Source organism: Bactrocera neohumeralis, chromosome 3 (assembly GCF_024586455.1).
Source record: "Bactrocera neohumeralis isolate Rockhampton chromosome 3, APGP_CSIRO_Bneo_wtdbg2-racon-allhic-juicebox.fasta_v2, whole genome shotgun sequence".
Classification (NCBI taxonomy): Eukaryota; Metazoa; Arthropoda; class Insecta; order Diptera; family Tephritidae; genus Bactrocera; species Bactrocera neohumeralis.
In genome coordinates this window covers 5,413,577-5,439,285 of record NC_065920.1, presented here as the reverse complement: position 1 = coordinate 5,439,285, position 25,709 = coordinate 5,413,577, and the positions used below count along the sequence as shown (strand labels likewise).

Sequence of the window (25,709 nt, the reverse complement as noted above, 5' to 3'; positions counted from 1 at the left end):
ATACAAACATTTCGTCCAACTAAATAACACGAGCTAGACGAAGCACTTAAAAAAGCATTTATTATGATCTCATTAGTACTTTGTTTCTAGACTAAAGATAATTATGCAAATGATTTAGTAATGTTACGGAGGAGGCTTCCACATATAGCTATAAATTCATTCGATAATTTAAAAATAAGGAAGCTCAGAGACCCTGTTTTCTAAGTTGAGCGCTTTTCAATGAATTGTTATTTTAAGTTCATGAGTTATGTTACCGCGCCACTTGAAGCTTCGAATAATTTCCCCGTACTGGTATTTAATCATCTATATGACTGCGGGTGTTTTCTAATAGAATCGAAGCTTGGCTTCCGAGATTTCCTATTGGGCAGCCGAGATACTTTCCAATATTTATCGGTAATTACAACCTCAATTACCGATAAAGCTTCTCCTAAGAAGGAAACCAGGAAGAAATACTCTACGATAGTATAAAAAGCTACTCGCCACATAAAAGCTCATCATAGTACGACTACCTATTATCGTGCTAAGTTTTACTCTCCAACCAAAATGTTGAAGTTTCTCGTTACGGTAACGTGCTTAGCGTTGATCGCACAAGCGACTGTCGTACAAATTCCATTGAATAAGAACAACCAAAAACGCTCCTTGAAGAATGTCGCCGCACAATTGGCGGTTTTGCGTAGCAAATACAATTCCTTGCCACGCGCTACAGACGAGCAGTTGCACAATTACTTGGACGATTCATACTATGGTGCTATCACCATTGGTACACCACCGCAAAACTTCCAAGTACTCTTCGACACCGGTTCATCAAATTTGTGGGTGCCTAAAGGACCATGCTCAGGTGATCCGGCTTGCAATAACCACAACTCATATGATGCAAGCAAATCGAGTACATATAAAGCGAACGGCACAGAGTTCTCCATCCAATATGGTACTGGCAGTTTAACCGGTTATTTAGTGGAAGATACCGTATCCGTGGCGGGTTTGGCTATAAACGATCAAGTATTTGCTGTAGCCACGACGGAACCTGGCACTACTTTCGTGGATGCCGTATTCGATGGTATACTCGGTATGGGCTACCAGGAGATCTCTAATGATAATGTGGTACCACCATTCTATAATTTGTACAAACAAGGTTTGGTCAAAGAACCCGTTTTCAGTTTTTATTTGACACGTGATGGTACCTCTAGCCAGGGTGGTGTCTTAACTTTAGGTGGCATTGATAGTGATCACTATGAAGGTGATATAACCTATGTTCCTGTCGCAAGCAAAGGATATTGGCAATTCAACGTTGATACGGTATACATTGGTGATAACGAGTTCTCTTACGAAGATTCGGCAATTGCTGACACCGGTACTAGCCTTGTGGCAGTACCCTACTATTTATATGGATATCTACAGGAACTCATTGGTGCTGAACCCGACTACGAAGGTCAATACTTTGTAGATTGCTCTCAAGTATCCAGTTTACCAAAGATCTCGTTCACCATTGCTGGCACTAACTTTACATTAGAGGGTAGCGACTACGTCATTGAAGTTGACTCTGAGAGTGGTGAGCAGTTGTGCATGACTGCTTTCGAAGATGGTGGTACTTCTTTCTGGATTTTGGGAGATGTTTTCATTGGAAAATACTACAGTGTTTTCGATTTGGGCAATAATCAAGTTGGTTTTGCTAAAGCCAAATAAAATATTCAATTTGAAAAAAAACATGCAAATAAAAAGTCATAAAAGAATATTTGACTAACCTCTGCTGTTTTCATAATTTAGTAGTTATATGCGACGGAGCTTTGTCTATTTTTGTAGCTGTCTGGACCTCTCTAGCCCATGGGCTGATAATGAATATTTTATGACATTTTTCGTGGTAGAACTGTATTCGAAGGTTCGCAATTTAGCTTTAATGGGAATCATATCTAGTTCAATGTAGACGACAATGCTGCTATACCTATGCGATCGCAAATACATATATACTATACTATAGGTTTCGAAATATTTGAAAACTCTAAAATGTTCGCCATTCTCTTCTGAAACGTTGGAATTTACCTTATTTGAATATTTTCATCAAAACTTCCTCTATCCTTATACACGAGAGTGGTTTAATAGTTGTTTAGTCTAAAAAGGTTTAGTCTTTCCGAAATTAACATTCTTATATCGGCTATACGTTCTAAACCCAACTCTGGCTAAAGGATTGAGAGTGGACGGTCTGACAAAGGAAAGGCAATAAGACATGTTGGAAAAATTGTTGGAAAAGCAGTACTGGTGATCGTACTTCGCCAGCTTCCAGTCGACTACGACATGAAGATCAAATAAATCTGGTTGCACATTCAAAAAAATGCTAACCAGGTACTCCCCAGGCAAAGTTTTATCTAAAGAAGGACCTATCTTTGTACGCGTAAGAGGTCGAGGGACTCCAAAAAACCTTATCACAGAACATGGTCTAACTGCTGTCCAAAGCGTGTTAAGCACACGTGAAGATCATTTGTTAAAGAGCAAATCTGAAGAAGACATAGATACCGGTTTAAAGTACATACAAACAGTTATCTAACTAAACAATACGGGCTAGACGAAACACTTAAATAATCATTTATTATGATCTCATTAGTACTTAAAACTTTGTTGCTAGACTGGTATATGCAAATGATTTAGTAATGCGACGGCATAGGAAGCTTCTACATTCAGGGTTTGTCCGGAAAGTAATAAGACTGATTTTCTTGCGAATGTACTTCGGAGCGTGCGCGCATCGACTGGATTCGGCAAAGGGCGTTTCTAGCTAACGAACAAGTGGCTGGTCAGTTGTCTCCGAGCACCTGGAGAGTCAAGACAAACATTTTCGCGCGACGTGTTTCTGTGAGTGGTGCAAGCCGAAAATGCAGCGTTCGTTAGAGAAATTCTGTGTGAAACTCGGTAAATCTGCGACAGAGACGTTTGATATGATCAAGCAGGCTTACCCAGACGTTGTTTTAGCAAGAAGTGGTGTGTTTCAGTAGCCACAGACCTTTTTGGAGGGGCGAGATGAGGTCGCTGATGAAGAGCATGCTGGGAGACCTACGACGATGAAAACGATGCTCATTGGCTTTTTTGACATCAAAGACATCATCCACCATGAATTTGTTCCTCCTGGACAAACCGTTAACACCAAGTTTTACGGGTCCGACAAGACATCGCAGCCGATTGGAGGTTGCATCACGACACAGCCTCGGCTCACGCCGTCTTACTTATGAACAGCTACCTAACCAAGGCCGGCATCCCAACGCTTCTGCAGCCGCTCTACAGCCTAGAACTTTTGTTTGTTTCCTTGCCCGAAAAGGCCGATGAAAGGCAAACACTTTGAGACGGAGAATGTCTTCCATGACGCCATCAATGCTTGAAAATCGCGTTGGCAGCACTGCATCGACGCAGAAGGATTTTAAACGTTTTTAAAGAGTTGTAACGATTGGCTCAATAAACTTTTTTAAATCGACTCAGTCCTCTTGCTTTCCGGACAAACCCTGTATAGCTACTTTACTTTGATTTTGCTTCTTTAAACTCATGGGTTCAGTCACCATACCCCTTGGACCCTCGCATTATTTCCTTGCAGTGACAATTTATCCTTCTATCTGCGACTATTTTCTTATTAAAGTCGAATCTTATCTCTATCTTTCGTGGTTTTCTAGAGGATAGCTAAGTTATTTTCAATGCTTATCGGTAATTACAATTAAAATTACCGATAAAGCTTTTCATACGGAAGCAACGTTAAAGTCAACACGAAGAAATACTCCACGATAGTATAAAAAGGTACTCGCCACATAAAAGCTCATCATAGTACGATTATCTGTTATCGTGCTGAGTTTTACTTTTCAACCAAAATGTTAAAGTTCCTAGTTACGGTAACGTGCTTAGCATTGGTCGCACAAGCGACTGTCGTACAAATTCCATTGAATAAGAACAACCAAAAACGCTCCTTGAAGAATGTCGCCGCACAATTGGCGGTGTTGCGTAGCAAATACAATTCCTTGCCACGCGCTACAGACGAGCAGTTGCACAATTACTTGGACGATTCATACTATGGTGCTATCACCATTGGTACACCACCGCAAAACTTCCAAGTACTCTTCGACACTGGCTCATCAAATTTGTGGGTGCCTAAAGGACCATGCTCAGGTGATCCGGCTTGCAATAACCACAACTCATATGATGCAAGCAAATCGACCACATATAAAGCGAACGGCACAGAGTTCTCCATCCAATATGGTACTGGCAGTTTAACCGGTTATTTAGTGGAAGATACCGTTTCCGTGGCGGGTTTGGCTATAAAAGATCAAGTATTTGCTGTAGCCACGACGGAACCTGGCACTACTTTCGTTGATGCCGTATTCGATGGTATACTCGGTATGGGTTACCAGGAGATCTCTAATGATAATGTGGTACCACCATTCTATAATTTATACAAACAAGGTTTGGTCAAAGAACCCGTTTTCAGTTTTTATTTGACACGTGATGGAACTTCTAGCCAGGGTGGTGTCTTAACTTTAGGTGGCATTGATAGTGATCACTATGAAGGTGATATAACCTATGTTCCTGTCGCAAGCAAAGGATATTGGCAATTCGGCGTTGGCACGGTATATATTGGTGATAGCGAGTTTTCTTTCGGTGATCCGGGTATCGCTGATACTGGTACCAGCCTTGTAGCCGTTCCCTTTTACTTATATGGATATATCCAGGAACTTATTGGTGCTGAACCTAACAACGAAGGAGAATACTTCGTCAACTGCTCTCAAGTATCCAGTTTACCAAAGATCTCGTTTACCATTGCTGGAAAAAACTTTACATTAGAGGGTAGCGACTACATTTTTGAGGTTGAGGCTGGCAGCGGTGAGCAATTGTGTATGTCTGCTTTTGAGGATGCTGGCACACCTTTCTGGATTTTGGGAGATGTCTTTATTGGAAAGTACTACACAGTTTTCGATTTGGGTAACAGCCAAGTTGGTTTTGCCAAAGCTAAGTAATATTTTAAATTGCATAGGATTTGCAAATAAACAGTTAAGTACATATGTTTATGAATATTTGACTCAACTTTCTTGTTTCCAAAGTTTATTCGACCAAGATTCGAAGCTTTTTTTAATATCTGTGTTTGTGGATATCTAAACATTTCTACTCTTCAAGTTCAATTAGCCAAGCCACGTTGTCTTTTGCTGCTCTTTGAACTTATTGAGATGTCATCATTTGTACCAGACCAAGTTTGAGGTAAGCTTTGGTTCGATATACTTGGTCCAGCGTTTTTCCAACTTTTCTACAAGTTAGGAGGACCTAGCGCTTCGAATTCGCTTTCAAAACCAGAACCGAATCACCGACCCAATCTGCTTTTTTCTAAAATCCCCGGACACGATACGTACTTTCACAAACGGTCGAAGTAAAGCTACTGTTATAGGGTCAGAACGTATGAAGCGGTGTGTCAGATGTGTAGGGTTAGCTGGGCACACAAAGAGGTGTCATGCTTTTAGAGGGGCTCGTTGAATGTTGGACATATATTTGGTATGTCCGGGTCGATTCTGTACAAATAGGAGTTTGACCTGCTACAATATCCAGAACGAAATTGTGCAAGCGACACTCTCCATTCTCGCGGCAACTCGAGCTCGACGTCTGCAATGGATGATGGTTTGACTCCATGTACGCCATTCACTTAGGGGGAGTCGGTAAAGGTGTTTATGTCTCCACTGTAAATGGCGATTAGTGCATGAGTGAAGTTGGTTGCGTCTGAAGTCTGGTCGATGTAGTTAAGGAAAGACCTATTGAAGTTCCTAGGAGGCGTTTCCGCTTCAAGCAGTCAACTGCAGGGAAGGTTTCTACGAAACTGCTTGGAGATTAGTTCATTAGGCTCCTTAACTGAGAGCATACCAGCCTCACTGTGTAGATGTTCGATCGGAGACATCAAGGGGCATCCCGTTATAGTCCTGAACTAATAGCTTGATTTGGCTTAAATTCCGACAGTAATCGTCTACGGGAATCTGTTCAACAATATTTGTTTCATTGGGTGGGGTTAAGTAATCAAAATCTCCCCCTCATATAGCTAATTACACATATAAATTTGAGCATTTTAGTAATATTTTTATTGTGACCTATTTATTTTTTTAATTCAGATATTTAATAAAAATGATAAAAAAATTTCAACAACGAAGAGGAAAGGACAACTTAGCAACAATAAGAAATCTAAGAATAATCATGGGAACCTCATAAATCATTCAATGGGGTCACATTATCTTCGTTGCCATTGGCGGCAATCGGTGAAGGAACTGGTGGAGATTTTACCAGCATATCAGTTGCGTTGGTAACCATTGCCGCTTGACGCCCACATATGTTAAGTCCCGGTATGTTGTTTGGCGACGGCATTGTTTGTGTGGCAGAATTTTGGGCACCTGAAATTTATAGGATTATAATAATTAAATGAATCACGGTGCAAGTGATTTTGATAATTAAAAGGAAGACTAAGAAAAAACAGCATTGGCAATGCCGCAAAGGTTGTAACAGCTGATATTATTTACATTTGGTTACTCACAAGGGGTTGTTGCTCCTCCACCACCATTGGTAGCACGAGTTGGACGTGATTTATGGAACATCGCCGCTACGGCAGCAGCTTGCTGTTGTGTTTGATGATAGATTTGCTGCTGCAGCATTTGTGCGTAAACAAGTCTTTCGTAAATCCCAGTGGTTGTGCCCACAGTGGTGCCCTGTGTGGTAGCACCACTTAGATATTGAGTTTCCTTGAAAAAGGTATTTAGATACTGTTGTGTAGTTGTGGTGAGCATCGGATTGGAGTAAAGAATAGTTGGCGAAGTAGCCAACGCGGCGTTAGCTAAACTATTCGAAATAAAATTAGTAGTTGTAGAGGAATGTTGGTTGTAGACAAGTGGCGGTGCTGCAGGAGCAGCCGCTACATAGGTAACTTTGTTGCCTAAAAACATGCCATACGCAGTGCTACCAGCTGCCGGACGTACTGAAGCCGGCTGCAGGCCATTACACATCTGATAATAAGCAGCTGTTGCGGCAGAAGATGCAGCCGAAGATTGCTTCTGAAATGAATGCACAACTGAAATTAGGCAACGCACAGAGAATATATAACGCTTACTTACACTGAGATTAGCAAAACCAATGCCGGTTGTTGTCTCTGGTGCTTGCGGTGTGGGATACAAGCCATTACCATAGGCGGAAACAAATGGCACAGCTTCTGGCGGCGTGGATGAACCTTTCACGTTAAGCAGTGGCGTAAGATTCTCCGGAAAGTCGAGAAAATCTTTACCATAGATGGCATAATTTTGTGCAGCTTGAAAATATTCAGTGCTATCGTTGGGTGGATGGCCCGTGGTGTCACCATAAATTGCGCGATTTACTTCTTGTACATACGTGTTGCTGCTGCGACGACAATTAGATTCCAATTTCGAATTCCAATCATTTTCAACATCCGCCGACTCACATTTCCCAGCCGGTATGTATGATTGATGCCAAATTGGATCAGTAAGCTTTTTTGAAGTGGGCGCTGTGCAATTGAGCATTACCATTAAACGTTAAGAATTTAATTGTTTAAATTACGATATTGTATTACCAATTTCCTTTGTATTCCAAATGGGGAATTCGTTTTTAATTTTTGACAATTCTTTGGCAATCGAGTTTTTTGATTTTCGTTCTTTTTTATTTAACCTTGATAACGAATTACCTGTATGCTCTTCCGTACGCACGAAATTCTCATTGGTGCTTTCATACGATTCTTTAAGATTACCCTGTTCGCTTTTCATATTGTTGCTATCGTCTTCGTCCTCACTCGTTGCTGAAAAAATGAAATTGTTTCGAATTTATATAATTTTATATATTTTTTTACGCATCTGCGGAAAAAGAAATCACGCAGATTTTCTTTGGTTATGTATTATTTGAAAAAAAAAAGAAAAAATTTAATCACAATTATGGTTTCGGGGAAATTCATAATTACAATCTAAAAATTCCAGCATGTCCTCTATGAGCTTTTCTGTTTGTTGAGTCTGCTGTGTTTCCATGCTTTTTTTGACCTTTTGTTTATATATTTGTTGCGCTTAAGCGCTGGAAGCACTCAAACCAAAAATAAAATAACAAAAGAATTGCACCAACAGTAACGTTTGTGTAACGGTTGCTTTCTTGTCACAGCTGCCCGTTGGGATTCAAATTTCACTGTATTTGACAACAATTTTCTATAATCGATATTTTTTGGCCTTTTTCCTACAAATTTTCGACCGTGTTGCTTTCCGATCTGTCTTCAATAGATTTCTTAAAAATTTAGAATTTTGTTTTATTTTTCAACAGCTTGTTACGATTTTAACCCACTTAAACCATTTGCTTAGGTCAAGTTTAATTTTTGAGGTTAATCGCAATGCAATTCTTTACACCCGTCAAGGCATACTGCAGGAGTAATTTGCAGCGGACAGTGTTATGAGATTTTTACTTCTTCTCATAGCCTACATTTTGGCGCTGCCATCAAGTACATATTTACATACATATAAAGCACCACGATAATAGTAATTAGTAATAGTTGCAATTATTATATTTTATTTTATCACAAAATATTTACGAAAAGGGATTTTATATTTGAGGTGCACACAAATGCAAAAGGACGTAATATTTTTAAGTGCTTCGTTCGGTAGGCACTTCACAAATTGCATAGCAAAATCCGGCGCCAGTACCAGCGATTTTGCAAGGTCCGGGGAGTTGAATTCGCGTAGGTGAGCATCTAAAGAATTGACTTGTTAGCATGTTAGAACTACTTTATAACATCTACTTACAGGTTTTCCGTGCCATCATTACCGCAGTTACCATGTTCATTCCAACCCCATGTGTACACTTCACCATTCGTGCTACGTAAAAGACCATGTTCAGAGCCTAAGTGTAAACGTGATTCTATAATCGAACTGGGCAAATCCAATTCCTGTGGCGTTGCTTGATTTTGCGTTACACTACCGATCCCCAATTGTCCGTAACAATTACGTCCCCAGGTGAGTATTCTATTATCTTTTAATGTTACTGCATTATGCGTCCAACCGGTAGCGATTTGTTTAATTTCTTCATCAAATTGAAATGAATTTGCTTGCCCAAATTTATTGTCACCTAATGCAATAACACGCTTAGCACTGTCACCATATTCCAAATCAATCACTTTAAGTAAAATGTGATTTTGTCCACTTACAACGCCTATAATGCGTAGTTCACTAGGTTCGCTGGCTTGAATTTTTATAACAGGTGCACAATTGAGCGTTGTCGATGTTATACACAAGTCTGAAGGTGGTTCATCACCTATACGTAGACGACCGAAGACATAAACCTTATGGTCGGCTGTAAGTATAGCACAGTGACGTAGTCCGAAACTTATGCGTGCTGGTGTATCGTTGCGTGGTAGTATGACAGCTAGTGGACGTCTTACTGCATTGAATTCACGTTGACACAGACCTAACTGTTGAAAAGAATTCGAACCCCAAACATACAACTTTTTTGTTACTGTTATGCAGCCAGATATATCCCAACCACATGAGATGCTCTCGACCGGCACATCCTGTATATGCGAATACAAAAATTATAAAATAAATAACCAATAAATAGTTAAGCAGTAACGAAAGTACCCCAAAATATTCGCCTGGTATAGTTTGAAATGTATTAAAGCACTCCTCGGTTGAGTTTAATCCCAACTGACCGCGACCATTCCAGCCACATGCGTGTATGCGCCCATTTGCATCCAGCACAAGTACATGACCGCCACCTCCACGTATGCGGCGGACACTATTCGGATTAAACGTGTACTCACGAACAAGTTGTGGTGACATGCATAACTCCGATTCAAAGCCAAGGCTAAGCTGTCCGTGCGAATTTGCCCCCTGTTAAGGCAAGTCGTTAAAATAATAATTATTAAATGCTAATTAGTTTGATATGCAAATTACTTGCTTACCCACGCATACACAGACATGGCGTTCTATGCACAATCGCCACTAGTTGCTTTTCCGGCGCACGACAATATTAAATATGTGTGTAAAATCCGTCAAGTGCGTTAGCCGCAGAAATTGCTTTCAAGAGTCTTGCTTGCCTGGATGTCAGTTACCGACTGTTGTGCGAAAATTGCATTCGCCTACTTTTTAACTTATATCTTGAGAAAATATCCTTCCTTATGCACACGTAAAGTTTTATGGCTAATTGCATGTTTTTACCAAATTAAAAAGGCTTGCGTTGATTTTTAACTGCTTGCGGATGTTTAGCTGGCAGCAGCTGATAGCGCACAGCTGACTCGTTGGGACACAGGGTGTTGCTAGAAAATGATTTCCAGCAAAGTAGCATGCGATATTTTTTGAATGTCTGTTAGAAAAATAAATTAGTTGAAATTTTATTATAGTTACAGCTAGTGTTTCATAAAAGAAAATGTTTTAAAATAGAAAGTTAAAAGTTGTGTTTACTTTTGAATGTGGAAGTGCATATAGTGTTAGTGTAGTATTTATTGCAACCGTATATAGCAAAATGAAAAAATATCTAGGAATATTTTGAGAGCAAATTCGAAATACTGCGACTCACGTACAGACGCTCTTCTGGAGAACAATGGATTGGTGAGTGTATGTTCAAATCCCTCAGCATCTATAAGTATATTTCAGTTCTAAACGTGTGATTAATATACCCCAGGGATAATCTCTGATATACCCTGTTCACGGCATAAAAATGACTCCAAAAGGAAATCTCTAAAATTGCTGGCAATCGGCTTGAAAGATCTGCGCTTGTGCTGTGCATGAAAATGCACCTGAGTCCCTAGTAATAAGCAAAAATAAAACAATTACAAGAAAGCATGAAGTAAAAATTAAAATACCAAGCAAGTGCATTTACTACAAACGAAAATAATACAGGAAAACCGCACAGCACGAGCTTGGAACCTGTCGCGCTGTCTGGCTGCCCTCAATGTTAAGCATCTAACTTGGTCGACTTGATTGCCTCATTGCTTGCGGAATGCAGCAACAAATGGCGCACAAATAATGATGATAGAGTTATCCACCATCGCTGCAACGGTTTGTGAAAACAACTGTCGGATCTGTCCTAGACTGTCTAACAATGCGAAGTTAATATCAAAATATTGTTGGAGAGTTAGCTCCAAATCTTAGTATTGTAGGAAGTATAGAAGCCAGTGAAATGGTTTACAAATAACAACAACAAAAGCGGCACGGACTAAACAGTTACGGCACAATTGCTTAGTCATTGCAATTATCGGTGCAACAAAAGTTTTTCCTTTTCTCCACAAACTTGCCCCTACACAAAATGCTAGTTTGTAATTACACATACATACATACAAATATGTACTTATACATTTATGAAAGTGCTTCTTTTTTCGACAAAATAGCAAAAAGCTTCGTTGATGGGTAAGCTTGTAACTCGAAAAATAAACTTGCAATGTTGCAAGTGCATCTTCAATTAGTTTGACAATAACAACAGAGATTATAGGTTTTAAAGGGTGATCCATTTCGAGGTTGCCTACTTTTTTAAAGAAAAAACACAGAAACTTCAAATTTATTGGAGACTGTTTATTATCCTTTAAAAGATCATTCTTTGGGATTTATTTTTTAAAGATTCTTCTTTACTGGCGTAGACACCGCTTACGCGACTATAGCCGAGTTAACAACTTGCGCCAGTGTTTCTTCTTTTCGCAATGTGGCGCCAATTGGAGATTCCAAGCAAAGCCAGGACCTTCTCCTACGGAGTGAAGGTCTTCCTTTTCCTCTGCTTCCCCCGGCGCTGTAGTGTTTTCTTCCATTCGGACAACATGACCTAGCCAGCGTAGCCGCTGTCTTTTAACTATGTCAATATCATATATCTCACACAACTCATCGTTCCATCGAATGCGATATTCGCCGTGGCCAACGCGCAAAGGACCAGAAATCTTTCGCAGGACATTTCTATCGTAAACTCGTAACGTCGACTCATCAGCCGTTGTCATCGTCCATGCCTCTTCACATGACTTATAGAGTTTGGTCTTTGTTCGTCGAGAGAAGACTTTACTTCTTAATTGCTTACTCAGTCTGAAGTAGCACCTGTTTGCAAGAGTTATTCTATGTTGTATTTTGAGGCTGAAATTGTTGTTGGTGTTAATACTGGTTCCAAGATAGACGAAATTATCTACGACTTCGAAGTTATGACTGATGACAGGAGATATTTCTGCTTGCCCTCGTTCACTACCAGACCCATTTGCTTCGTTTCCTTATTCCGTGTAGAGAGAGAAGAACTAACGGCGGTGTTGAAGCCAATGATATTAATATCATCGGTGTACACCAGCAGCTTTACACTCTTATAGAAGATTGTACCTTCTCTATTCAGATCTGCAGCTCGAATATGAAGTCGCCTTGTCTGAAACCTCTTGCGGTTTTGAACGGCTCGGAGAGGTCCTTTCCGATCCTGACGGAGCTTTCGGTATTGCTCAACGTCAGTTTACACATCCATTATTAGTTTTGCGGGGATACCAAATTCAGACATATCGGCATAAAAACAGCTCCTTTTCGTATTGTCAACAGCAGGTTTAAAGTCGACGAAGAGGTAGTGTGTGTCGATCCCCTTTTTTCACGGGTCTTTTTCAAGATTTGCCTCATGGTGAATATCTGGTCAGTTGTTGATGTTCCAGTCCCAAAGCTACTCTGATAAGGTCCAATCAGTTTGTTGACGCTGGATAGAACCTTATAGGCGATGTTTAGGAGGCTTATCCCAAGGTAGTTGGCACAGATTGGGGGTCTCCCTTTTTATGGATTGGGCTTAAATTCCAATTATCGGGCATGCTTTTGTCTGATCATATTCTACAAAGGAGCTGATACATGCTCCTTATCAGTTCTTTTTTGCATCCTGACATCTTTGGTCACATCGTCCTTCTCTTCCGTTGGGGCGTGGGCGCAAATCAACGATAAGTTAAAGAATTCGCTTTGATATGGATTTGGTTAGACGTTCATCCACCGAGGTGAATGACAGTGCGCGGCGACAGAGTCTCTCCCCCACCATGAGTCCCTCACCAAATTTACGCTTCCTTATTTGGCCACTGAAGTAAATGCCACAAGGACCTACTCGTCTCAGTCCTTGTCCCGTCCATCGCATGTCTTGGACGGCGGTGATGTCAGCCTTTACTTTAACTAAGACATCAGCCAGCTGGCAGCGGCACCTTCCCAATTAAGGGACCGGACATTCCAGGTGCATGTCCTTAAATCATAATCCTTAAGACGTTTGCAGGGGTCGTCATCAATGTTTACATTGGTAGGGTTTTTTTTACCGGGCGGGTCTCAAACCTAGCTCACAACCCTGGGGAGGGGATGTTTCGCCTTCTCTTTTTAGCTCGCCTTCAAACGGATGTTTTTTGGCTACCCAGAGGATACTTGATGTTGACCTCTTGTATTATTTTTTCCGTATGAGAATAAAAAGTAGTCATTCGGTAACAAGTCAGCACTACACGGCGGATATAAAAGACAATCTATTGTATTCCTTTTTTATGAGCTTACTTTTTCGTGTTATTTGAGAATATTTTACTTGTAATTTATCGAATTGGTCCACTTTTTGTTTGAAATCAGGACAATAGTGTGCTTCCAAAATAGCAAAAAAGGAGCTCAAAAATAATAATTTAATTCAAAAAGCAAAAAAAAAAAAATTGAGAATTATTGCAGTAACCATAAGTTGCTGATTACAACGCGGTAACCTCAATCTCTAATGACCAGATGAGCTTCGTCTTCCAGTTAGGCTTACAGCAAATGTGTACTACAGTAAAACAAAAGTGTGAAAATGTGCCAAAAATACTAGAGCGAGCATATGTAGGGCGATTTAATATAAGTATGTATTACTATATACATATATGTATGTTTGTATGTATTAATACTTTAGTGTTTCTTAAGAATATTCACACTTGTGTATGCTGGTATCTAGAGCACGTGTGCTAGTCAAGCTTCTGGGTGAGAAGTCACATTATTTTCGCAATTGAGTTCACGTAGAAAGAATGGCGAAATTACAACAAAATTTGACTTTAATCCGCAATAGAATGGCTTCATCATGTAAAATTTGTTGAAGTTGTAGACGAAATGGCTAAGCTAAGTGGACAACGAGTTCAAATTTAGGGCGCTTCGTTATGTTTGTAGGCGCAATAAGGTTTCTACGTTTGATAGCTTTGAGGTCAGTGCTTTTATTAACATAGATGACTATATACATATGTATGTACGTATAAGGTTCTATATGAGACTAATGTCATTTTTTTTCGACTGAGAAAATATTCTAAAAAATTATTCTAAAAATTATGAATTTGAAAGATCCAATTAGGTTGTCCACCACAACTTTAAGTAAATAATTTTATTGATACTTCAAGACCTTATAGCAGAAGCAAAAAAGCTATCACACAAAAATTTCTCTAACGCCCACCTGCACCTGAAAATACGCCAAGCTTCTGCAAGCGGAATGCCTAAGCAACGACGACACCTACTGCTTTTCTTCCTCGACAATAAATCGTAAATTCAGCGTAATAAAATAAGAAACTGAGCAATAGCAAAAAATTCTAAATTTCGTTACAAAAACAAAAAAACAACAACCGAAAACCACAAAAAGAATAAGAACAAGCATTGAATACAATAACATATTGGTTAAAAACCGTCAAATCCTCACTGATCAAAGCGACAACGAATGGCGGCTGCACGTTAGTGAGTGCGCGGCGCAGTATGAAGGTGACTGAATTTTCTCCCAATTTTGGTAGCTTGATTTGTCACGAAATTCACAAAGCGAAAGAGCGCACAACAAATTGGTCTGTAGTTGAAAATTGACAAGAATTTCGTGACTTTGTCACCTTTGTCTCGGTGGTGGCACCCCACACCAACACACCAACACACCACCACCACTGCTGGTGCCAGTGCCAACACAAACAACAGCAGCCAGTGTAAGTTTGGCCAACTGCAGCCGAATGATTGAGTACGGTCTGTGATCTGAGGTGGCTGCTTGTTGGCCTGGACGGGCGGTGTTGGTGCATCGCTCAGCGCTGCCCACCGTGCAATGCCGCGTTGCCGCTTGTTGCGCGTGCGCAGAAACACCAGCGTTTGTGGTAGTGACGAGATGGCAGCGGTCGGCAGCAAGCGCGCGCTGCTTTTGCTTTGATTTCCGCAGCGCAGGAAATTCAAATTCAATGTTGTACCTGCAGTTACACACATTGGCTATTGTCAGTGAGTGAATTTATTTTAAATTGTTGTTGTTGTTTTTTCGTTTTGTAAGAACCACAGCAATGAGTTAAAGAAATGCTTACAAGCATTGGAAATAGACGACATCACTTCATCATCATGACTTTAACGCTTCGAGGCGCTTCTAATGTTGATTTTAATGGCCAACAACAACAAAGGCGACGCTTGCTTAGTACGAGCACTTCCTAAATGCCGCTTTTTTCAATCACTTTTGTTGCTAAACTCATTTATTTTTAATTCGGTATTTTCGTTGGGATTTGATAGCTGTGTTTTTTTATTTTATTTATTTTTTATTTTTATACCCTGAATAAGTTTGCCACGAAGTTCGTAACATCCTGAATTTAACGTCGGAGATCCTTTAAGTGAAGAGTCAGACGAGCTGAGTCGTTTCCAATTTTTGAGATATCGATCTGAAGTTATGAACATATCCTTTCCTTGCCAAGAAGTTGCTCATTTGGTCGAAACCACTGTTATTGGACCACTATAGCATATACATACATAGCTGCCATACAAACTGAACTATCAAAATTAAGTTCTTGTATGGAAAACTTTTATATTTGATGAGATATCACCACGAAATTCGACGTGGCGTATTTTCTAAAACAACCCTACAATATCTGAAGAAATTTTCCAGATCGGACTTCTATAGCTTATAGCTGCCATACAAACTGAACGACCAAAATCAAGTTCTTGTATGAAAAACTTTTATATTTGACAAGATATCACCACGAAATTCGACATTGCGTATTCCCTCAAGCTGCTCTACAATATCTGAAGAAATGTTCCAGATCGGACCACTATAGCATATAGCTGCCGTACAAACTTAACGACCAAAATAAAGTTCTTGTATGAAAAGCTTTCATATTTGACAAGATATCACCACGAAATTCGACATGCTTAGTTTTCTGAAGCTACATTATAATATCTGTAGAAATTTTCCAGATCGGATCACTATAGCATATAGTTGCCATACAAACTGAACTATCACAATAAAGCTCTGTATGGAAAACTTTTATATTTGATAAGATATCACCACGAAATTCGACATCGTATTTTCTAAAACAAAAATATTGAAATTTTCCATGGACTTCGTATGTTACAAACTGAACGACCAAAATCAAGTTCTGAAAAACTTTTATATTTGACAAGATATCACCACGAAATTGAAGAAAATTTATCAAGATCGGACCATATAGTTGCCATACAAACTGAACTATCACAATAAATATAGCTGCACAAATACAAATTGCCAAACAAATTGAACAGTCAAAATCAAGTTTTTGTATGTGAACTTTTTTAATTTTTGAGGGTATTGTAGTTTCGTTGCAGTCGTAGTTAACGTCATTCCTTCGTTTATTATTTTTAGCCGCCCCCAACCGCTTGCTGCTTACCGCTTGTCTGTCGCTGATCTCCGACGCGCTGGTGGGCAACAAGGCGACTAGCAACTTTGTACCTGTAACCTTTTGCACTTGGAAATTGTGCCTACATTTCGTAGCGGTCGCATTGACAGTTACTCGACAGCAACGAACAATGCAAGGCAGTAACAACAACAATAACGGCAACAAGCGTTGGGCAGAAGAATTGTTCGAAATACACTAGTAACACGCTTTGAACACGAGACAACGGTAACGTGCCACCTATTTTACATGATTCAATGCAATGTACCAACCTATTTCAATACTTTCAGACAAACAAACAAACTATACATACATATATTTTAGTTCAGCGGTCGCCAAATGTTTACCAAATGGGATAAATGTTCTGAAAACTGTTGGAAATCGAAAGAAATTGTGCAAGGTAAGTGATTATTTGAATTATTTTTATTTAGTTCACAAGTTTTGGGGTTATGAAAAACCGGCTCTGCAACCCCAGTCAGTCCTTATCATCGAGAGAGGGTTCAGGGATGGGACAAAAGTTCCAATATAAACGCTTTCGAGCAACTTCCAGATAATTTTCAAGTAAAAGGATGTTGAAGATAGTAAAGTCAATAAATTTTCCTATCCTTTATTCATCCTTTATCCAAGAAATCGCATCATTTACGAAGTACATAATTATTTTCTAAGGTCAAAAAGTACTCGTTCTCCTTGTCACAAGGGCTCCTACTTATAGACAAACCCTGACACCTTACTTTATTACGAAAGAGTTTCCTTGCAACTATCCCTTTTCGATCCTTCACTGGTAGTGGAGACCATAGCTTGCAAATATTCAGTTATATTCGAAACTCAGAAATTGCCATTAGAAAAACTCTTCTGTCGGCTTGAATATCAGCTGTCCGACATCATCGATTCGAACAGCTTCTTGGGGAGAAAAGGATATTTGCACAGTTTCAGATGAATATCTCACAAACTGAGGCATTCATTCGCATATTCACAGACATCCAATCTCCGACGTTCCCTTCTGGCTGCTACATACTTCGTGCCAAAGTTAAAGAACCCTAATCAGGGCATAAAAACAGGCTTACCATACCGCCAAGTTCACTAAATCCCCTGTTTGCTCACCACTGAACGCGCATTGGCGACCGCTGCCAACTCTACTATCAGCTGCGCATGCGCTTGCGACTATTTCAATGGCTATTGCGCATTTAGCCACAGCAAGTGTTGGCGCACTTGGGAGGTACGTTGCCTGAGGCTTGTGCGCTTCCACATCTACACCACCATCATTCGTCTTCCGATCCACTTTACAAGCTTAGGATTTTCTCTCCGAATGTAGGTATGTGTGTAGTACGTGCTGTTGTTGGTACAAAAAATTGACACCATGTACCGTTGTGCACTGTGCACGCCACCACGTCAAATCCATCAACCGCACACAGCAATTGCCGCATAGAAGAACGTATCAACGGTGATAGACGACAGGCAATGTCGACAAATCGTGCATCAAAACGCTCATTGATTGGCTTTAATTATACAAATGTGTCTGCGAGTGAACACAAATCGACTGTTGAATTTTAATGATTTCAACACAAAAATAAAATCTACACTATTTACTGTAAACATAAGCGGTCATTAGCTTCAAAATGTTGAATGGTCGAATGCCTGATTTTATTGACTTGTTTTTGATGGGGGGTATTGAAGGTTTACAGGTCTATAATTAGGTGCGGGTTTAGGGCAATGCCAAAAAAATATTATATAGATACTTAAATTTAATCCCAATAGAAGTTAAATCTTCACAGAACCTTAAAAAGGTTCCGATTTAAAAAATTCTGTTTAGAAGATAACGCTTTTAAAGTTTTATGTGCTGATATAATGTTTTTAGGAACTCAATTAGAAATAATATATTTTCTAGTGCCATCAAAAAGTCAAAGCTCTGTAGAACAGTCTCCGAATCATTCCTCTTTTTTCTCTTTCTTCAGAAGTCTTACCATCTTTCTATCGATACCTAATTGTTCATACATATTTTATTTGTCCAAAAACGACCCTGGTATTTTTTCGGTGGAGGGAAATATATAAAATTCCCTTAAGACTCTTTACAGTTTTGTCTGCACCAAGATGTGTTTATTAAACTGCTTATTAACTGATGAGCGACGCTTCGTATTGTCTCGATCAATATTAAACTCAGTTCACAGGCCTTAGCTTCGACGATCACCTCTTCATTAGCCTAAAATTTCTTCCAGCCAGCATTATTTTGAGATCTGAGAACGGAATATAGTCGCTGGGAGCCAAATCTGGAGAATATAATGAATACGAAAGCAATTCGAAGCCCATTTCATAGATTTTTGCCATCGTTTCCACCGGCTCTGTCTTTATGAAAAAGCACTTTTTTCATCAAAAGCTGCCGTCTTTCGGCGATTTCGTCCTTTAAATAACAACATGTCATCGTCGTTGTTGATGTTCCTTCCTTTTTCGAGGTAGTCAATAAAATTTATTCCATGCGCATCCCAAAATACAGACGCCATAACCTTAACAGCCGTTTGTTGCTTTTTTCACGCTTTGGAGCGGGTTTATCGTGTGCAGTTTACTCAAATGACTGTCAATTGGATTTCGGAGTAAAATGATGGAGCCATGTTTCATCCACTGTTACATATCGACGCGAAAACTCCTGTTTGTTACGTTTGAACATCTTCGAACACTGCTCCGAATCATCAACTCGTCCTTATTTTTGACAAAAAGTTAGCTCGTACGGCATCCAATTTGCACAGAGCTTTCTCAAACCCAAATATTCTTGAATGATACGATGTACACGTTCAGTTGATATCTTTAGAGTGCCTGCTATCTCGAACAACTTCTGTTTGCGGTCTTCCAAAATCACTGCGTTCACAGCCTCTTCGGTGCTCATTTCACCACGTCTAAATTCCAATCCTTGATGGTTGATTTTCCTGGGACAGTGTCCGGAAACTCGCCATCAAACCAAGTTTTTGCTTCAACTGTATTTTTTCCCTTCAAAGAGTAATTCACGAAGTTCCATTTAATCTATTGTTTTCACGATAACAAAATTTACTTCACTCAAATTAATGTTATTCACAAGCTAACGATCCGAGAGCTGTCAAATTTATACACATACCTTTTGGAGGCTAGGACTTACTAAAAATCATATGGATTTTACGTCATCTATGTGTTAGTCCCGGATTTTCCTATTGACCTTTTTTTGAATTCTTCTGTCAGTTATTTTGATTCACTATTTAAATTTAACGAAATTTGTTCGGGAATTTATTTTCTCTTACTGGACGAACTACACAGTGTTGCATGGGAGATTCAAAGCAAGTTGCAGGTTAATTGTCTGGCAATTAGTTAATTGGCTTCCGTATGTCCACACGACAATTTAAGGTACTCTCTTTTTTGAAAAGCTTTCACACACTCGAAAGCTGCCAAAAGCTCCAGCTGTAATATTTTATGTACATTCAAGTCCTTTGAGAATTTAAGTTCACTTTGAACAGTTAAGCTCAAATTTAAAAATTTACTTAACATTTTCAATTAAAGTATTTTATGTCAACAGTTACTGCATGCATAACGGTAATTACATGTTTGTGCAATCAAGCGGCACGTGCAACATGCGAAGTAAATTCTGAGCGCAGCGTTGCTATTAAATTATTATAAATTAAAAAGAAAAAAATGCTTAAAAAATATCAAATGAAGTCACATTTATTTAAATAAGTTGCACAAACCTGCGTGCCTAGAAATATTTTATAATATGCGAACAAAAAAGGCGGAAGTGAGCACAAAGCGAACGAAGAAAGTTCAGGGTTAAAAGCAAAGGACACGATTAAAAAAGGAATTACATGCCAATTAAGTCATGTAAGTGGGTTGCACCGCTAATATGTTGCAGGATGTCGCCGATGTTATAGTGTGGCACGCATAACGGTGCTTACTTTTTAAGAAGTGTAATGCTATAACAAGACTGTGTGTGAATTAAAAATAGGTGTATGTGTGGCAAACAGTTAGCGGTAGCCTGGTGAAAGCGCATTGTTTGATACTATGCTGTAAAGGGTGTTTCAATAGTTTTCACTTTTTTTGAAAAACTTTTGAGTAATTCAATTTTGAATTCTAAGTTTTGAAATCTGTATTAAGAAAAACAACAAAAAAACAAATATTTAATATATAGGGTGTTTCAATAGTTATCATTTTTTGAAATCTTTTGAGTGCTTCATTTTAATGAAATGGTATGAGATATTTTTGATTTTTGAAATCTATAATTGTAAAAAACAACAAAAACAATAAAAAAACAAATATTTAATATATAGGGTGCTTCAGTAGTTCTGCTTATTTTTTAAACTTTTTGGAATATAATTTTAATGAATTGGTATGGAATATTTTTGATTTTTTAAATAACAATGAAAAACAAAACAAAAATTAAGTTATAAAGGGTGTTTCGAAAGTTACGACTCTTCAAACTTTTTGGTATTTCATTTAAAGTAAGATATATCAAATATTTTTAACTTCTAAAATACTAATTAATTTTTGCTTAATAACTCTTTAACTTGCGCTCCAAAAGCATCACCCTATAAAACTGTGATTTTTACGTAGAACTAAATAAATGAATTCATAATGCATACATATGAGTTGCACTTTGAAGCCACGCTGCATTTCTAATCGTTACCGAACATGCAACCAAAGTGCGCGAGCGCCAGTGATTATCCTTCAAAGTAACAAAAAACTGCTTTATAAAAACAATTTCGAATGAAAATAAAAGAAGCGCATAAAGCGCACCTTTCTAGAGTGTCGTTATACCCACGAAGTAACCGTAGAAGCTTAAGACAGCGAATGAAAACTAATGATTTGCACTTAAGCCGCAATGGTGTCGCGCTGTGCCGGCGGCTCAATGACCAGAAGGACCACCGTAGCACGCGGTGCACGCGATGTGGCGAACTACAAAACCGAAAAAAGTAGTACGGCAATAAGGATTAACTGGCGGCAAGTGCAGTAGTGTGGCACACACATATATTTTACACACGTTGCAAGGCTCGTTTACCGCAAAGGGAAGGCACCTTGCGCCGACTTTACCCAGCACAGGTCGACTAGCAACATGTACGGTATTTGTTAGGTAAAAAATTGTGAAAAACATTACATAAGTTTAAATTTATTTGCGTGTAACTTCTTCAACATTAATCTAAAAACCATAAGACTAAAAAAGCGGCGCGCTAAAGTGCATCGAAATAAAAAACATTGAGGTTAGAAGGCGAGGACACACTTGCACAGCATAAAAGCACATTAAAATAGGGCAACCGACCAACAAAACCATTCTAACCGCTTGTTAAGTCGTCGAAATCCAATACCCAGGCTTATTGAGCGCTTTTTGTGGCAAGCACCTAGTGTGGCGGCCGGGATGGCCCTCAAGTAGCTCAGTTATTGACAACCTGCCATCGACATCGGCTGTCTAACCGTATTGTGGACTATTTTCATGGCAGTTGTTGTTGTCTAGTGCCACCCGCTGGGCGTTGCCTACGACCACATAGTCCACCTGTGTGCTGAACGCCTAGCAATGGAGCTTTGGCGCTTGTGTGGTCGCTCACATGCAATGCAGTAGCGAACGGATGCTGTGTAATGAACCGATGAATGGTTCAAATTGAAGCGCCGTGTGCCACATGCAAGGGGCCGTGGAAACAGGGTGTGAGGTATGGTATTTCTGGTAAATTTGGTGCTCTGTAGGTTTTGAAGGAACTTCGATTGCAATTTTTCATAATTGACGTTTTGACAGAGACTTGGCATTGCTTCACGGCAAACTTTATGGTATTGATTATCTAATAATGTTATAGCGAGTGGTGTTTGGGGATTTGGACCTGTTCTTTCGATTGGAATAATTCATACTTGACGCTTTGACATTGACTGGGCTAGTTCACGGTAAGCCTTAAAGTACCGAGGATCTAATTTAGTATAAAATGTAGATTATGTGGAAAACCAAACCTTCGAGTGCTACAAAGCATTCAAAGACGGTCGAGAGATGGTTGAAGACATGCTTCGTTCTTGGCGACCTTTGACCTCTTCAACTATGGTGGTTGGAAATTATCAGACATGAAAGAGAGATGGCAAAAGAGCTTAACTTCTTTCGCGAGTCTTTTCGAGATTTTTAAAAAAGAGTACCGTAACTCTTAGTTCCCTTTGGACATGCTTGATCGTGCGAATTGCGATCCCAAATTCATGGAGGGCATTATAACTGCTGATGATACATGGATTCATGAGTTTGACATGCAAACAAGTCAAAAATCATCAGAGTGGAACACTTTCCCAGTCGATCGAAGAGATTAAAGAAAATTCGCTGAAGGAAGTGAAGGCCATTCCAAAAAGTGCTTATGAAAAGTGTTTTGAGGCCTGGAAAAATCCTTGGCATAAGTGGGGATTACTTTGAAGGTGACAAAATAAATATTGATGAATAATTTCCGGGTGCTTTTGGTCACAATGTACATCAAACAAAAAAATTCAATGTATATCGGAAAAAAGCAAGTCTAACCTAATCCTTTAAGTCATTACTAAGTTTCTTTTTAATTTTTTTCTCCGCCAACACCCTGTACCGGCTTTAAGCTGTGTTCGCATCGACAACTCTCGCTGCTGAAATGTGAAAAATTAACAAGTATGAAATGTGTAATTAAAGCGCATAATTTGTTCATTTCTTGTGCTTGTTTTGTGCCGATCGACACAAGAAACATGCTTTGTTGTTGCTTGCATTGACACGGCAGGGAATTTTGTGAGCAATTATAGATTTTCCAATTCGGTTATATAAGTGTGGAGCAAATATACACACACACATACTCACACGTGCACAAATACAAACCGCGATCGCTGCAGTGGTCAAGCGCTCGTTCGCTTCCTAGTATCTGGTTGCAAGCAAGCAAGCGCCGTCAATTCATTTCTAGCAACACTGGCGGCTGTACACTTTCCACCAACTTGCCACGCCATCGCCCAGCCAGATCAATTGTGCCTCCTGTGCGTTGCAATGAAGATCAATTGTCGTACAAATGTGGCGACATGCCACATGCAACGTGCCACAGCCGTAGGTACTAGGCCACGCTAGTCGCGCACTCCTTGCACACACGCACACACACACTCACACACAGGCGCGTTGTGTACTCAAGCAACTTATTGATTGCTGCTGCCACTGCCACTGGTCTGCTCGTTGGTGGCTGCCGCCGACTGTTGACTTGGTGTGGCGCAGCCATTCAGTCAGCCAGCCCGTTCAAGCGGCAAATGCTGCGCCAGCGGCGTGTCTAATTAATCTCGCTTTAATTGTGCGCCTTTTTGCGTTTATTGAGACCCCCTTTTTAATATGGAGCAGGAACATGTGCGGATTCTCATGCAGACACATATGTACGTGTATTTATCTGTCCCATTGCATAGGGAACTTGTTGCAAAGACGACGCAACATATGTTTGTGCCTGTGTGTGGCTGCAACTAAATACTGTGAAAAGTGAAAAATTGCGGCGAACGCGGAAAATAAATGAGTTGTTGATATTTTTTGAGTGTTGCCATTTTTAATTGAATTATGGCCTCAGGTGGAAATCGGATATGCAATTCAAGTGTGTGGCGGTACCGGTGGTCGCTGCGATCAGGTGTGGGCTAGCTGTAATTAATTTGAGTAACTGTTTGCTTAAACAAAAACAGAAAAACATAATATATCGAAAAAATGTGCTTTAAATAAATAAAATCATATAAAAAGGTCTCAGAAGACAGATTATTTCAGAATAAAAAATGGATTCTGCAGAATAGCTGCTCATACCGTTAGCTGAACGAAAATTATAGAAATGAATTATTGAAGAATTTTTGAAATGAGTGGAAATTAAGTCGAATGAGGAATGCTATGCAAGCTGAAAAATTGTATCATTCTTTGAGAGGCGTAACTAGATCTGGAACAAAAAAGGGTTTGGGATATCAATGGAATTTTTTATTCCTGTGAAAGAACATTCGATGCCATTATATATGGAATTCGATTTATTTTGCGTGGCCACCATAGGCTCGCTTGCAGAAGTTCCGACGCTGAACCCAATTTTCAAGCATAAATCGGTCAATCAATCGTCGCTAGCTTATTGACATAGGCCATAGACCTGACGCAACCCACAGGAAAAAGTCTAACGGCGTCAAATCGCACTACCAAGGCGGCCAATTGACTGGACCATTTCGTGAGATAACACGTTCCCCAAACTTGGTTTCTAATAAGTCGATTGTAAAATTCGCTATGTCGCTTTTGACGCCGTTCGGTTGGAACCACATTTTATCAAAGTCCATATCATCCAATTCGGGCCAAAAATATTCGGTTATCATTAAGCGGTAGCGATTCCCATTCACAGTAACGTGTCGGTCTTGATCATCACTGAAGAAGTACGACCCAATGACGCCGCCAGCCCGCACACCGCCTCAAACCGTAATTTTTTGGGGATGCAATGGTGACTTATGGAGTACGTGTGGATTGCTGCCTGACGAATAACGCATATTTTTGACGATGCCATTCAGCCTGAAATGAGCCTTATCGCGAAGATGATTTTTCGATGACAATCCGGAAAATTTGTGCGTAGTGCTCTTAAAGTTGAGGCCACTACCACTTTCGGCAGTAAATTTTAATAATTCCGACTTGTTGTTGGACCGTATATGTCCCTATTGGGCTACTTTCATAACATCCCTATTGAAAACCCCGTTACACTATCGAGTTTATTAAACACTATTGTTAATGAAAAATTGGTCCTGATACCAAAAAGAGATTCCCATGAATGTTATTCTGAGGCCCCTTTAGGTGAATTACTCTAAGTATTTTATTAAATTCCATACGTACCCTGTTGACACCAAGGATGAAAAGTCGAAACGAGGAATGTGTTGAGCAAATCATTCATTAATATTTGGATAATCGAAAGCTCTATCCTAAAAGGACACCGCAAACCATCACAATCCGCCAACGGCAACATTTGGTGGAGATGGCTTGAAGGTATTCACAAACATAAATTTTAGTGTCTATATGAGACTATTGAAGAAACATGGCTCTTAGACCCAGCATTCTCTATGTAACTAAAAAAGATCCGTTTGAAGGCGAGTGAGAAGGAGAACCATCGCTCCACAGGATTGTGCACTGAGTTTGGGACCCGCCACATAAAAAAGACTATCAAAG

At 39.6% G+C, this 25,709-nt stretch overlaps 4 protein-coding genes and 2 long non-coding RNA genes across 8 annotated transcripts; 4 read left to right on the top strand and 2 right to left on the bottom strand.

Annotated features, from left to right (window-relative positions):
• The first annotated feature begins 508 nt into the window (after nucleotides 1-508).
• Nucleotides 509-1,741, top strand: LOC126754107 (lysosomal aspartic protease-like). Its single transcript, XM_050466015.1, has one exon. The coding sequence runs from the start codon at nucleotides 544-546 to the stop codon at nucleotides 1,681-1,683; it is 1,140 nt and encodes a 379-aa protein (XP_050321972.1). The 5' UTR covers nucleotides 509-543; the 3' UTR covers nucleotides 1,684-1,741.
• A 2,065-nt stretch (nucleotides 1,742-3,806) lies between these two features.
• On the top strand, nucleotides 3,807-5,034 carry LOC126754108 (lysosomal aspartic protease-like). The gene has a single exon (XM_050466016.1). It carries the CDS (start codon nucleotides 3,840-3,842, stop codon nucleotides 4,977-4,979), a length of 1,140 nt encoding a protein of 379 aa, XP_050321973.1. The 5' UTR covers nucleotides 3,807-3,839; the 3' UTR covers nucleotides 4,980-5,034.
• A 1,115-nt stretch (nucleotides 5,035-6,149) lies between these two features.
• Nucleotides 6,150-8,428, bottom strand: LOC126754100 (uncharacterized). Of its 2 annotated transcripts, none has more exons than XM_050466006.1 (5): nucleotides 7,952-8,428; nucleotides 7,571-7,792; nucleotides 7,101-7,504; nucleotides 6,527-7,040; nucleotides 6,150-6,386 (listed from the first exon to the last, which is right to left on the bottom strand). In XM_050466006.1, exons 1-5 carry the CDS (start codon nucleotides 8,013-8,015, stop codon nucleotides 6,202-6,204), a joined length of 1,389 nt encoding a protein of 462 aa, XP_050321963.1. In that variant the 5' UTR covers nucleotides 8,016-8,428; the 3' UTR covers nucleotides 6,150-6,201. The 2 variants fall into 2 exon arrangements, with proteins under 2 accessions (XP_050321963.1, XP_050321964.1); XM_050466007.1 differs by having other exon boundaries at nucleotides 6,527-7,037.
• Nucleotides 7,354-8,870, top strand: LOC126754129 (uncharacterized). Its single transcript, XR_007666265.1, has 3 exons — nucleotides 7,354-7,453; nucleotides 8,570-8,714; nucleotides 8,777-8,870. It is a non-coding gene; the product is annotated as an uncharacterized LOC126754129 (long non-coding RNA).
• Nucleotides 8,515-10,296, bottom strand: LOC126754106 (secretion-regulating guanine nucleotide exchange factor). Of its 2 annotated transcripts, none has more exons than XM_050466013.1 (4): nucleotides 9,929-10,291; nucleotides 9,606-9,857; nucleotides 8,775-9,538; nucleotides 8,515-8,722 (listed from the first exon to the last, which is right to left on the bottom strand). In XM_050466013.1, exons 1-4 carry the CDS (start codon nucleotides 9,944-9,946, stop codon nucleotides 8,617-8,619), a joined length of 1,140 nt encoding a protein of 379 aa, XP_050321970.1. In that variant the 5' UTR covers nucleotides 9,947-10,291; the 3' UTR covers nucleotides 8,515-8,616. The 2 variants fall into 2 exon arrangements, with proteins under 2 accessions (XP_050321970.1, XP_050321971.1); XM_050466014.1 differs by having other exon boundaries at nucleotides 8,627-8,722; nucleotides 8,771-9,538; nucleotides 9,929-10,296.
• On the top strand, nucleotides 8,885-16,982 carry LOC126754125 (uncharacterized). Its single transcript, XR_007666260.1, has 3 exons — nucleotides 8,885-8,984; nucleotides 16,558-16,816; nucleotides 16,879-16,982. It is a non-coding gene; the product is annotated as an uncharacterized LOC126754125 (long non-coding RNA).
• Nucleotides 16,983-25,709: the final 8,727 nt, after the last annotated feature.

Bases quoted from the DNA above. Each gene is read 5' to 3' on its own strand.
- LOC126754107 (XM_050466015.1), top strand. From the start codon at position 544: ATGTTGAAGTTTCTCGTTACGGTAACGTGCTTAGCGTTGATCGCACAA.
- LOC126754108 (XM_050466016.1), top strand. From the start codon at position 3,840: ATGTTAAAGTTCCTAGTTACGGTAACGTGCTTAGCATTGGTCGCACAA.
- LOC126754100 (XM_050466006.1), bottom strand. From the start codon at position 8,015: ATGGAAACACAGCAGACTCAACAAACAGAAAAGCTCATAGAGGACATG. The intron at 7,793-7,951 runs GTAATTATGAAT...TCATTTTTTCAG, and splicing joins CATGCTGGAATTTTTAGATT to CAACGAGTGAGGACGAAGAC. The intron at 7,041-7,100 runs GTAAGTAAGCGT...CATTCATTTCAG, and splicing joins TTGGTTTTGCTAATCTCAGT to AAGCAATCTTCGGCTGCATC.
- LOC126754106 (XM_050466013.1), bottom strand. The intron at 9,539-9,605 runs GTACTTTCGTTA...TCGCATATACAG, and splicing joins TACCAGGCGAATATTTTGGG to GATGTGCCGGTCGAGAGCAT. The intron at 8,723-8,774 runs GTAAGTAGATGT...TCAATTCTTTAG, and splicing joins AATGATGGCACGGAAAACCT to ATGCTCACCTACGCGAATTC.